Source organism: Hyperolius riggenbachi, chromosome 5, assembly GCF_040937935.1.
Source record: "Hyperolius riggenbachi isolate aHypRig1 chromosome 5, aHypRig1.pri, whole genome shotgun sequence".
In the NCBI taxonomy this organism is placed as follows: domain Eukaryota; kingdom Metazoa; phylum Chordata; class Amphibia; order Anura; family Hyperoliidae; genus Hyperolius; species Hyperolius riggenbachi.
Window position 1 is genome coordinate 67,160,330 of NC_090650.1, and position 12,232 is coordinate 67,172,561.

Consider the following 12,232-nt stretch of genomic DNA (forward strand, 5'->3'; position numbering starts at 1 on the left):
TCCACCATGGTTCATGCAGACAACAGCCCACCCAAACATTTCCTGAGGGCCCTAATACAGAAGAAGAAACAATTTGTAAGGTTGTGGACAAAACAGAGAGGAGATGAAATCTGACATTTCCACTTCTTCACACACATTTGTGATGTCAAACCTGGGTCACGTGACTGCCTATCCACGTGGGAGCAGCACCAATGGCAAAAGCTGCACCTATGCTGCTGATCCCTGTAAAATGATGCAGCAGCAGAGCATGCAGTGACACTGCCTGGCTGGGAGGGGGACGGGCAGTGCAGCAGAGAAGGGGTGCAGTGTGCAGTGCAGTGCAGTGCACGGGGGCACTGCGTCTTTAAGGTGCACTGTGTGGATGACTGGGAGCGCCTCCCTCCCTCCCCACTGGAAAGAGCAGAGCAGCGTTCAGAGAATGATCTGCAAAGCTGCTGCCAGGGTGGGCTGCCCGTCTGCTTTGTGCATAGATCTGGCCTGATGTACCGCAGCCCCCGCTGATCGGGAGGGACAGGGATCCGGGCTACACCTCGATATCTGGCCAGAGGGGGAGAGAATAGAGAGATACACACAGAGAGATATACAGCGCAGGGAGGAGGAGAGCGAGCAAATCAGTGCATTTCCTCTGCAAAACCCCCTCCATGCCTGGCTGAGGAGCAGAGCCAACAAAGGCAGAGCCCGGGGGGGAGTGCTGCTGCTTGCACCCCCGACATCTAGCGCTGGACAATGGCAGATCGCAGCCTGGACGCCGTGCCCCTTCCCCTGGAGGTGAGAGCCAGGCTGGCCGAGCTGGAACTGGAGCTGTCTGAAGGTAAGAAGCCTGCCCGGTGCCCCCTCTCCCCTCCCTGGGTACCCTCTGATCAGGTGCTGGGGTGGGCTGCGGGGATTACTGCAGAGGGGGATCTGGGTGCCTCCATAGCATCATTTCTGTTGCTGGGAAGGGACTGATTAACCCGTTATGTGCCCCAGGGCATGGCTGCCTCCCTCCCCAGCACTCAGGGGGAAGGTGGGGGCTGATACTGCCATCCCATTATCTGCTCCATGGCATCAGCAAAATTCAGCCCTTTACCCTTGTTCTCTAAGCTCCTCTTGCTAACCCTTTCATTGTGATGTTGACATGTGTTGTGCAAGGTGTTAAGTGCTGCTTTACTGGTGTGTTAATGGTTAAGGGCAATGGATTTGTGATGTAGCTGTCATCAGGGCCAGACCCCCTCCTTCCCCCCCCTCCTCCTCTCCTACCATTAGAATAACACTGTGGCTGCCATTGAGAGGCAACACAGGGGTTAAAGCTGTCATTAGGAGCTACCCATGGTAGCGCTAGGTGATAGATGGGCACCTTGGTGCAGGCATCATGTTCGCCTGCCCTGAGTATTTGTGCTGCAGCTGTCATCAGAGCCAGATCCCCCATTCGCGATAAGAATGTCATGGTGGCCACCTCTGAGAAACGCAAGGGTTAAGGATGTCAATAGGAGCTGCCCCTGGCAGCAGTAGGTGATAGATGGGCACCTTGGTTGCTGCTGTTATGCCTCCCTCCCCCCCCCCCCCTCCTGCCCACAGTTGTACGCTTTTTTGCTGGGTAGGGGAGACAGCAGCAGCTGGGGTTGCATTTGTCGAGATGTTGCTTGCTCACACTTGTGTTGCATTGTAGCCTGGCATGTCAGTACTGTGTATAGAGTAGATGTGGAAAATATTCATGCCTCAGTCCCTACACGTCCTAAAAATATCATTTACAGCATGCACAATGTCACCAGGCTCCAACGTGTCCAGCACGATAGCCTCCTTCAACACAGGCTATGCTTCTACCAGTCTGTTTTTATATTTGGGATTTTTTTTCAGTGTGTTTTTTATGTAATCCTTTATGAATGATTCTGTATCCAAAGTTAATCCTTTGTATCTCTGTAAATTCATTTGAAATACGCAAGCCTTTGAAATTTTTCTACTCTAGCGTGAAACTGACGATTGCTCAGATTGTGTGTGACTAATTGTGGAAAATGGCTTTGGAGTCTCTTCTCTTTGTACTGACCGTTGGATTGGTACGTTGGCATTTGCAATGCCGTTTCTGAGCCCCCAATTTTTTTTTTTTTCACATGTAATCTATTCGTGAGCAGAAATCATAACTAGCTGAAATAATCCATCTCTAAAGTCACATTTGTTTACTGTCTGGAATCCATCTCAATTACAACATTCTCTGTCTATGGTACAGGATTGAAAGTATTGCTGGCATCACCATGGCAACCCTGCTTGCAGCATCTCCAACCAGAGAGAAGCCATCTTTAAATAGTCTTAACACCAACCTGTTCAGCATGTAGGTTTGTTGGGCAGTGGGCTATGCAATTCTTAGGCCTAATTCACACCAAGTGATCGTACTGACCACTTTATTTGGTGACCCGATTGGTCAGGAATGCCAGTAAACATACATATGTGTGCACTTGCTACCGATCTTTTGTTTCAAGTATGGTCCAGTGGGTACATATTCCTGTCACATTACCTCAGTTGGTCATTGTGCTTGTGAATGTGGTATGTCATGCGCACAACCGATCAATTATTACCAGCATGTCCGATTTCTTCAGCAGTCCAAAAATGTATTGTTTTTATTACTCATTTTCGGTTGATCTGCAGAGGAATTCACTTGCCAATCTAGTTTAGGTGACCTAGAAGGAAACCTCATAGGGAATTTCTGCTAACGTGATAGGCTTGATGGCACCCTCTCGTATTGCTAGGTTGTAGTAAACTACACCCGTACGATTTAGCCAATCACAACGCTTCGTTCTGTAGAGGGTGCGGTGATTGGAGAACTGTTCCTTAGGAGGTTTCCTGCTGGGTTCCCTAAACTAGACTAGCGCCTTTACTTACAGTACCAGAGAATCCAATAATTTTGATGTGATCAGTTATTGATAGTTGGTGAATATTGGTTTGTCTGCACTAGGCCTTTGCATGGTAGATGCTTCATGGAAGTGATCTGTGAAACCCATCGGTAATGTGGACTTTTTAATTGGTGTCTACGGATCAAGTATACCACTGACTCATCTGTCGTCCAGATATTGATGGACTTATTTAGATGCTGGAATTCATTTTGATGTTATTTCATATCCTGCCATATTTTAGGGTGGAAAATCTAGGCCAGTCTGCTGCTGGCAGCAGCTCGATGGCCATAGAGTTGCATTGGATCTAATGGTCCAATAATGCATTTAGATAGCTTTCCAATAGATTTCTATTGGAAATCTGTTCCTAGTGTGTGGCACACATCATACAGATTCCTGTCAGATTCGACTTGACCGGCATCTGACAGAAATCTATCTGATGGTCGAATATGCTGCAAATCTATAAGTGTATGGCCACTTTTACTTATATAAAAGCAAAAGCTACAGATTGTATTTTTTGTGTTTCGTAGGTTTGCAGAAACAAAGGTACGTTAGTGCTAAAGGTCCAACATTCTATCAAAATTTTTTTTTTTTCTTTTTTTGCATTTTATCAGATTTACAAGATCTGTGTTTCCTTTGTTCAGTTAAAATGAAGCAGTAGAGATTAATTTTTTTGTAGTTTGTCTTTTTATGCTGCTGTGATTTCAATAAGGAGAGGAAGCGTTTTTATTGCTGTCTGTGCAAAAGAACAAAAAAGAAAAAACAAGCGGCCCATCAGGAAGTTCATGGGATCCCCAATGGGCCCAAACTATATGGGTGGAAGACAGCCAACCCTTACATGCCAGATAATCTGTCTACAAGGACTTCATCTTAGTAGGAAGTCATTGCTTATTGCCAAGTGTTAGGATTACTTGTTGCATTTTATATAGCCACCAACCTATTACACAGCACTGGACAATAAATAAGGTTACAGACAATGATGATAGGGATGACAGACAACACAATACCGGTAATAAGCAGTAGACAGAATGCCAGATCATACACTGGAGTAGTAGTCCAAATAAGACAAGTGCACACTTTCCTGTAGGCAGAGTGCTAGTTCAAGTACGATACACAAGGAGGGAGGGCTAACAGTCTAAAGGGAGGGGTGGTGACACGATAGGAGTAGAGTTGATATAGTTTGCCTTGTATATAGTTTCCGTTGACCAGGAAGTGGAGCTTTGCAGAACTGTCAATCTGTATCCAGAACTGCCAATCAATCAGTACACTTGTCTGCTAGTTGATTGCATTGTTGTTCAGGATTCTGATGAATTCCTGTTTCCTGGACAACAGTAATTTGCATAAAGGACAAATGTTTTCATTCTGCTCTAATTCTGAGATATAGGATTGGGTAAGTGCTTCTCACAAGACCATAGGATGCAACGTGGCTGGTAACTAATGTCTTTGAGGAAAGGTTCCAAATCGCAGGCAGGCCTGATTGATGGAGAAAGCCCCATAGGCCAAGACCATATAGGCTGCAGCCTGAGGTCACTTTTGTTTTGTCAATTTAGCACAAGCCAGTCCCTTGCTAACCAGCATATTTGTTTTTTCTTCAGTGTATGTAATACAAAATTTACATTTTGTTAAAAAAAGAATGTCTCAGTTCACATTGAAATAGATGGCTGGCGGTCCTGTTGTAGCCATGGCTAATCTGAATGTCAACAACAAAGCATTTTAAAAACGGATACGCTTTTCTCAAATCAGTACATAGTGATGTGTACAGGGAAAAAATGTATGTGATCATAAATGCCAGACGAAACAGGTGGCTTTTCAGTTTTGATTTAAACGTGTCCAGGGTTGGAGCTGTCTTGATGAAGTTTGGCAAGGCATACCAAAGGGTTGGGGCAGCATGACCGAAAGCTCTGGCTCCAAAGGTTTGTAGTTGAAGTCTCCGACTTTTATTCCTCCCACGCTAGGTCGCCTGTCAGCTGCCAGGGGTATTCCACTATTGATAAGCGCACGGCCTTGTGACTAGGCTCTCAATCAAGTCTACCTGATAAAATAACCGACCAACCACTGTGTGTGTGTGTGTGTGTGATTCACTGTATTGATATTAGATCGTCCTTCCTTTTTTTCCACTTAGCAAAATAAATGTATTCAATAAATTAAAATAAAGGCTTGATCATTTTGACATTACTGCATGAAATCCAGCCAAGCAATGGAGATAATAAATAATAGAGTGAGGAAGATGGAAAACTGTGGAGCCTCAATGATAAAGTGCTGCTGGCATTTAGCATCTACCATGGTACTAGAAGAAAGGCCTAGAGCCTGCAGTCATTGTATGAGAAGGATGGTGGCAATGACAGTCCCTTGAATGATTTCATTACTGCCTCTCCTGACTGAAATTGTTTTTGTGTCTTTAGATGTCAGTAAAATATATCTTATACATTTAAAATTTCCTAGGTAGTGTTATTGTTAATGTGTACCTGAACTGTGGATGTTTTCACTTCCTGCCTGTAGAATCAAAAAAGGAAAAAAAAATACATCCTAGGTCTTGTCTACAGTTTACCAAAAGTTAGATGGACAAATTTATATGTTGAAAGATTTAGGACATGATTCACAAAACTTTTTCACCTGTTTTCCTGTTTTCACCTTAGCTATGCTCTCAGGGCTGGCGCACACCAAAAGTGGTTCTGAGCGTTTTTAAAAACTCTTGCAAGTTTGAAAACCACTTGGCTAATGTATTTCAATGGGATGTTGGACACCAGAGCGATTTTGCTGTTTCCCCAAACACAAACTCGGGTCCTGCAGCATTTTTGCTGATTTCTGAGGAGATTCAGCCTCAATGTTAAGTACAGGAAAGTGGAAAACCGCTCTGAAATGCGCTAGATCAGAACGATTTTCCAAGTTTTTTTGGTGTGCACTGGCCCTCTAAGAGCAAAAATATAATATAAAAAGTAATATTGAAATGAAAATAATCAGAAACAACTTACTTTGAGTGATTATTTTGCTTGTAAATGTGCTGAATTTATTTTTATCAATTAGGCAATAAATAAGTCATTTATGAGGAGTTTTGTGAATAGAGCCCTTAGACTAGGTTCACAGTGGGCTTGCGTGAGTAATAGGAAGCACTCGTGCAGAAACAGATATGTCCACTGTGTGCTAGTACTGCACCAGACCACACTGCCAGGTGTAAACAATGGGGAAAATATCTCCTGTCGTACTTAAAAAGTCGAAAGTTGGTGTTGAAAGCCCCCCCCCCCCCTGACTAGTTGAAGCCCCACCTCTAATATTAAAAAGCCCCACCCCTAACCATCAGAGGCCTTGGACTCCTTTCTGTTTTGTTTAGGCAAGAGATAACGTCACTGTTGTTTACAACTGCCAGTGTGGATTAGAGGGTCACTAGGCCGCAATGGGCAGATCTTTGTGTAAGATAACTGCAGCCGCCCTGTGCCCGCGGCGTCACTTAAAGATCCTCTGGTCCCCCACAGCGACCCTTTGTCATTTGGATGTGCTTTCCCTGGTCTGCGAGACTCCTGATTGCGTTCCAGTGGATGGGAGCACTCTGCGTATGCTTAGTATGAAAAAATGTCTACTGCGCATGCGTAGAATGCTCCCGGCTATGGGTGCATGATCAAGAACGTGTGTGCAGTGGCTGTCAACTCACCAGTCAACTCTGCGGGGGACTGGAGGATGACTTAAAGGGATACTGTAGGGGGGACAGGGGAAAATGAGTTGAACTTACCCGGGGCTTCTAACGGTCCCCCGCAGACATCCTGTGTTGGCGCAGCCACTCACCGATGCTCCGGCCCCGCCTCCGGTTCACTTCTGGAATTTCAGACTTTAAAGTCTGAAAACCACTGCGCCTGCGTTGCCATGTCCTCACTCCCGCTTATGTCATCAAGAGCGCACAGCGCAGGCCCAGTATGGTCTGTGTCTGCGCAGTACACTCCTGGTGACATCAGCGGGAGCGAGGACACGGGCGTGCAGGCGCAGTGGTTTTCTGACTTTAAAGTCAGAAATTCCAGAAGTGAACTGACGGCGGGGCCGGAGCATCGGTGAGTGGCTGCGCCAACACAGGATGTCTGCGGGGGACCATTAGAAGCCCCGGGTAAGTTCAACTCATTTTCCCCCGACCCCCCCCCCCCCCCTACAGTATCCCTTTAAGTGCTGGCACAGGGTGGCTACAGGGGTCTGGTAAAAGCCCCAGGAAAGTTATTAACTTCAGTTTAGGTTCACATTAAAAAAACTAAACAATTCTCTATATGTAAAAAAACTACAACCAAACAAACAACCAAACAAGCAAACAAAAAAACCTCTCTATGTAAACCATGGGGTGAACATAGCCTGATATAAAAGTGTCTAAAAGCGGAACTGTTGTTCATGTACTTAGTCAGATTCTCTCTGTCTTGCTGTCATTCCCATGGTTAGACTGCAAGAATGGCAGAGACAATATGATTGGTCGCCCTAAGCCATAGCAAAAACTCATTCTTGTGACATTTTGACAAAAAAAGGTCAATAGGCTTATTTAAAGAAAAGACAGAAGATGGTAGAACGCATGGGCTGTGCACATGTTGGTGGAAAGCAGATTGGAATGAACAGTTTGACAGTCTGGCAGTAATTTGGGCAGAAACGATCACTCCTGAGGCAAATGACTGATCAATAGCTAGGCCAAAGTCAATTTGACAAGTTCAATATCTGTCTATCCTATCTGTGTGTAGTGAAGTGAGAGTTTGGGGGATTTTTAAAGAGAAACATGGTGTACTTCTATGTGTGTAAATTTATTAAAAGGCGGGAGCACATTTGATTTGCATGTGCTTTTCCGCGTGTGCTGAAACGCGCACTGCTGCACTGGCCATTGCATTTAGTGGATCTCCTTGGAATTACACGTTGTTTGCATTAGTTGAAATCTGCATTCATACTTTTTCGGTGAATTAAAATCGGACAGGTTTCTGCTTTTTCCTGTTTTCCAATTACAATGTATTTCACTGCAATCCGGTGAGCAATGGACAACAGGAAGGCTAAGTGCACAGTTGGCAGAAACGCTAGCGGTTTTGCAGCTACTGGAAGTCTATGGGCCGCAGGAAAAAACGCATATAAAAAACTCATGCGTTTTCTATGCGTGCATTTTTAAATACGCTGGTTTTGTTGATTATTATTATTATTATTATTATTATTATTATTATATAGCGCCGACATATTACGCAGCGCTGTACAGTGTGTGTAAATATAAATCTATCTATCTATCTCGTCACTAACTGACCCTCAAAGGAGCTCACAATTGAATCCCTACCATTGCCATATGTCTATATTATGTAGTGTAAGTACTGTAGTCTAGTGCCAATTTTTAGGGGGAGCCAATTAACTTATCCGTATGTTTTTGGAATGTGGGAGGAAACCGGAGTGCCCGGAGGAAACCCACGCAGACACGGTGAGAACATACAAACTCTTTGCAGATAGTGCCCTGGCTGGGATTCAAACCAGGGACCCAGCGCTGCAAGGCTAGAGAGCTAACCACTACGCCACCGTGCTGCCCAGAATATGCATAATATGCATAATATGCAAAACGCATCAAAAACCCACATAATGAAAGTCAATGGAAACGCAATGGTATGCGTTTTTCATGCGTTTTTCCATTTTTTTTTTTTGAATTGTTTTGTGATGTATTTCCGCTTCCTGTTGTCTTTACAGTTATTTGCAAAAAATACAATTGTAAACGCATGAAAAAAGCAGGGCTGTGGAGTCGGAATTGTAGTTGGAGTCGGAGCAATTTTGGGTACCTGGAGTCGGAGTTGGAGTCGGTGGTTTCATAAACTGAGGAGTCGGATAATTTTGTACCAAATCCACAGCCTTGGTAAGTATTAGACTAAGTAGTCGAGTCGAGGAGTTGGAGCAATTTTGTGTACCCGGAGTTGGAGTCAGAGTCGGTGGTTTCATAAAGTGAGGAGTCGGACTTGGAGTCGGAAGATTTTTGTACTGACTCCACAGCCCTGGAAAAAAACATACTAAACGCATCTGTGGTAAAATAACGCAAATGCAATAAAAATGAACTAAAAACACACCCGCACATGACTTAAAATGCAGCCTTTCATGTCATGTTATGTTATGTGTGCACCTACCCGAAGGCAAATATGAATGCAGAGTGGCTATAACCTAGAAATTGCACAAAAATATGCCAGGACAAGGTATTATTTCTACTGACTCCAGGCCTCTTTCACACGGGCAACTGACAGGTGGTGAATTCACTGCTTGTGAGCTGCTCTCCTGCATTAGTTGGGTGCTTGTTAGAGCTCGGTACAGACTGCCCCCCCCCCCCCCCCCCATAGATCAGATCTGAGCGCAGCCTTGACAAGTTGCAGTCCTCTGCAGGCAGGTAACACCTCCGTGTGTCAGCATTTGACCCGCATGTTATTGAAACCGCTGCATTTAAATTGCACCTGAATTGCACTGGCGCACAGCAGGTCGGAATACTGAACTGCTCAGCAAATGCATAGTTCAGCCTCCAGTCTCCAACAGGCCTCAGAACACGAGTACACAAACATTCCACAGAGATGCTCCTGACAGAACTAAAGATGTCACCACCTACATTTCAGAATGGCAGAGGCAAAGGTGATTAAAGATCTTACAATGGGCAAACACTCTCTGGCAGGGGTGACATTTGACAAAAACTGCAGCTTTTCACCATACCAAAAATGTATGTGGCAACACGTGTAATGATAATGGTGCTGTTGCATTTTCAGGAGGCATCTGTGATTACACATAGGGCCTGATTCACAAAGCGGTGCTAACAGTTAGCACGCTGGTGAAAAGCCCTTTATCACGCCTAAACTCAATTTAGGCATGATAAGTTTAGGCATGATAAGTTTAGGCATGATAAGTTTAGGTGTGATAAGTTTAGGTGTGATAAGTTTTTAGGCGTGATAAGTTTAAGCTCCAACTGGGTTAGCACCGCAGTGCACAGCTGATCAAAAGTTTTGCGCTAGCAAAGTCTGGTGCACTTTGCATAGAGTTTAATGGCGCTGCTTTGCGTGCGGGACTTTGCGCGCGATCTAAACTTATCATGCCTAAACTTATCATGCCTAAACTTATCATGCCTAAACTGAGTTTAGGCATGATAAAAATGGTTATCACGCCTAAAGTCTTTAACTGGGTGAATCGAGCCCATAGTGTTAAAAAAAAAACACAAAAAAAACAAAACCTGCGCTACGTTTTTTTTATTGAAATCTCTTGCTACTGTAAAAAACCCACGTGTGTTAAAACGCACCTAAAAACGGCAAAACTCTTTTGGGGAATCGTCTGTGGTCCCACTCATCCAAATGTAATCCCTCCCTGACTAAATAATCAATAAAATATAAATTATTCGATTTATGAAATATATAAGTATTAAGCAGTTTAAATTGTAACATTTTCAGTACAGCTCCTCTTAATATACAAATACGTTTTCTTACTATGATTGTTTGAACTAAAGAATAGTATATTTTAGTTTGAAATCGATTAACTCATTTATTGAAGAATTGCAATTACTAGTGAACCTGGCAATAAGTTCTTACGATGTTCCTTTCCATCGTGAAAGCGCAGAATCACGTAACCACTTCTCATTGCGTAACTAATGCGGATTATTATTATTATTATTATTATTATTATTATTATTTTTTTTTGGAAGCCATTTCTGCTAAAATTACAAGGAAAAACAGACGTAAGATTTTAGGCAGTGAACACACTTGTCCTAACATGTGTTCAGTACAGTTTCTCTTTTAGAGACCACTATTGCAAAAATTGTACAATTTAAAATGCATTATATGCATATGTATAAAACGTACATTTGTTCTAGGATAAAATGCACTATCAATTTATTTTTTTCCCATGTTTCTGTCACTTTCAATAGGTTGAAAAATCTGACAGGTTTTGGACTAGTCAGTTTCCTTTTGGGGATTCCCATGGATTTATTAATTTTCAATAGCACTTTCTGTACTGCAGTTGCTCAGTCCAACTGCCAGCTTAGTATACAAGCGAATAGGGACGCTGGCTGACATCTTTGTGTTGATCCTTTCCAGAGCAGCAGCCGTCAGTTAAAGGAACGCGTGTTGCTATGTAAGCAGTGTGCGTAACTAAGGAAAGCATGCTACACTGCAAGACCGAGTGTAGTGTGCAGCCTTGAATTTAGCTTGCAGTGCTGTCATGGAGCTCGCGTTGCTATAGCAGCACAGCTTTATTAATCAGTCCCATTGTGTATGACTGCACTTTGCACTTCACCTCTGCATTTCTACCTAATTTAATAAGCCTTTTAATATCTTTTAGAAACAGAAGGTGCTGCTTGCGTAGGGACATGTGTAATAAGGCGGAAAGCAATATAGATAGTTCATTAACCTATAACAGCCAATAGGTTTTCATCTCTCAGTGCTTATCTAGTTTCTGTGCTTGTTGCACTTTGCATGGCATCTTTTTTTAAAGGGACTCGGAGCACCTCTCATGGGCATGCCTTTAAGACTCCGACCAGTACTGCAAAGTACTTAAAGACGTAGCTTGTGCTCTCCTCTTTCATTTGATGCCTGAATCGCCATTCTACACCAAATAGTTTTTGATTTATTTCAATTTAAAAATCGTGGCTGCTATTTTGGCTGTGTTATAGCTCCCGGGTCACTCCTGTCTTCTCTGTTAAAGAAGTGCATCACTGAATGAAGCAGGAAGAGGAAGTGACACGCATGGCCATTGCTAGAGGCTCCTCCAGAGGGGTCATAGCACGACTTTGTTGGAAGTCGTCTGTCTTGAAGGCATTCCCATGAGAGGTGCTCGGAGTCCCTTTAAAGGGGAACTGAAGAGAGAGGTATATGGAGGCTGTCCTGTTTATTTCCTTTTAATCAATACCAGTTGCCCGGCAGCCCTACTGGTCTATTTCTCTGCAGTAGTATCTGATTAAAACCAGAAACAAGCATGAAGCTAGTCTTGTCGGATCAGACTTATAAGTCTGAACCACTGAAACACCTGATCTGCTGCATGCTTGTTCAGGGGCTATGGCTAATAGTATTAGAGGCAGAGGATCAGCAGGGCTGCCAGGCAACTGGTATTGTCTAAAAGGAAATAAACATGACAGTCTCCATATACCTCTCTCTTCAGTTCCCCTTTAAAGGAGAATTCCTAGTTTTGTTTACCATGAGTGCATGTCTGCAAAATACTTCTGTGTATCTTCATCCCTTGCTTATAATCTGCGTTGAGTATTGCTAAGATAAATGTATTGCACCTGCTTGTCAAAACTTCTTGATATGCGTGGAGGGTTGGTACACACTACAAGAGCTTTTATAAGCACTTTGTGATTTTAAAAGCTCTTGCTAATGTTATCCTATGTGTGTGTTCACACTGGAGCGATGTGATTTTGTAAAAATCCCCCATAGCAT

At 43.5% G+C, this 12,232-nt stretch overlaps 1 protein-coding gene across 8 annotated transcripts in view; it reads left to right on the top strand.

The window, feature by feature from the left end:
* The first annotated feature begins 285 nt into the window (after nucleotides 1-285).
* The window catches only part of DIP2C (disco interacting protein 2 homolog C), a 635,214-nt gene continuing 623,267 nt past the window's right edge, over nucleotides 286-12,232 (top strand). For all 8 annotated transcript variants that reach the window (XM_068235828.1, XM_068235830.1, XM_068235833.1 and 5 more), the window contains exon 1: nucleotides 286-811. In XM_068235828.1, coding sequence (XP_068091929.1) covers nucleotides 727-811 — 85 coding nt within the window. In that variant the 5' untranslated portion in view covers nucleotides 286-726. The remainder of the gene's footprint in view (nucleotides 812-12,232) is intronic.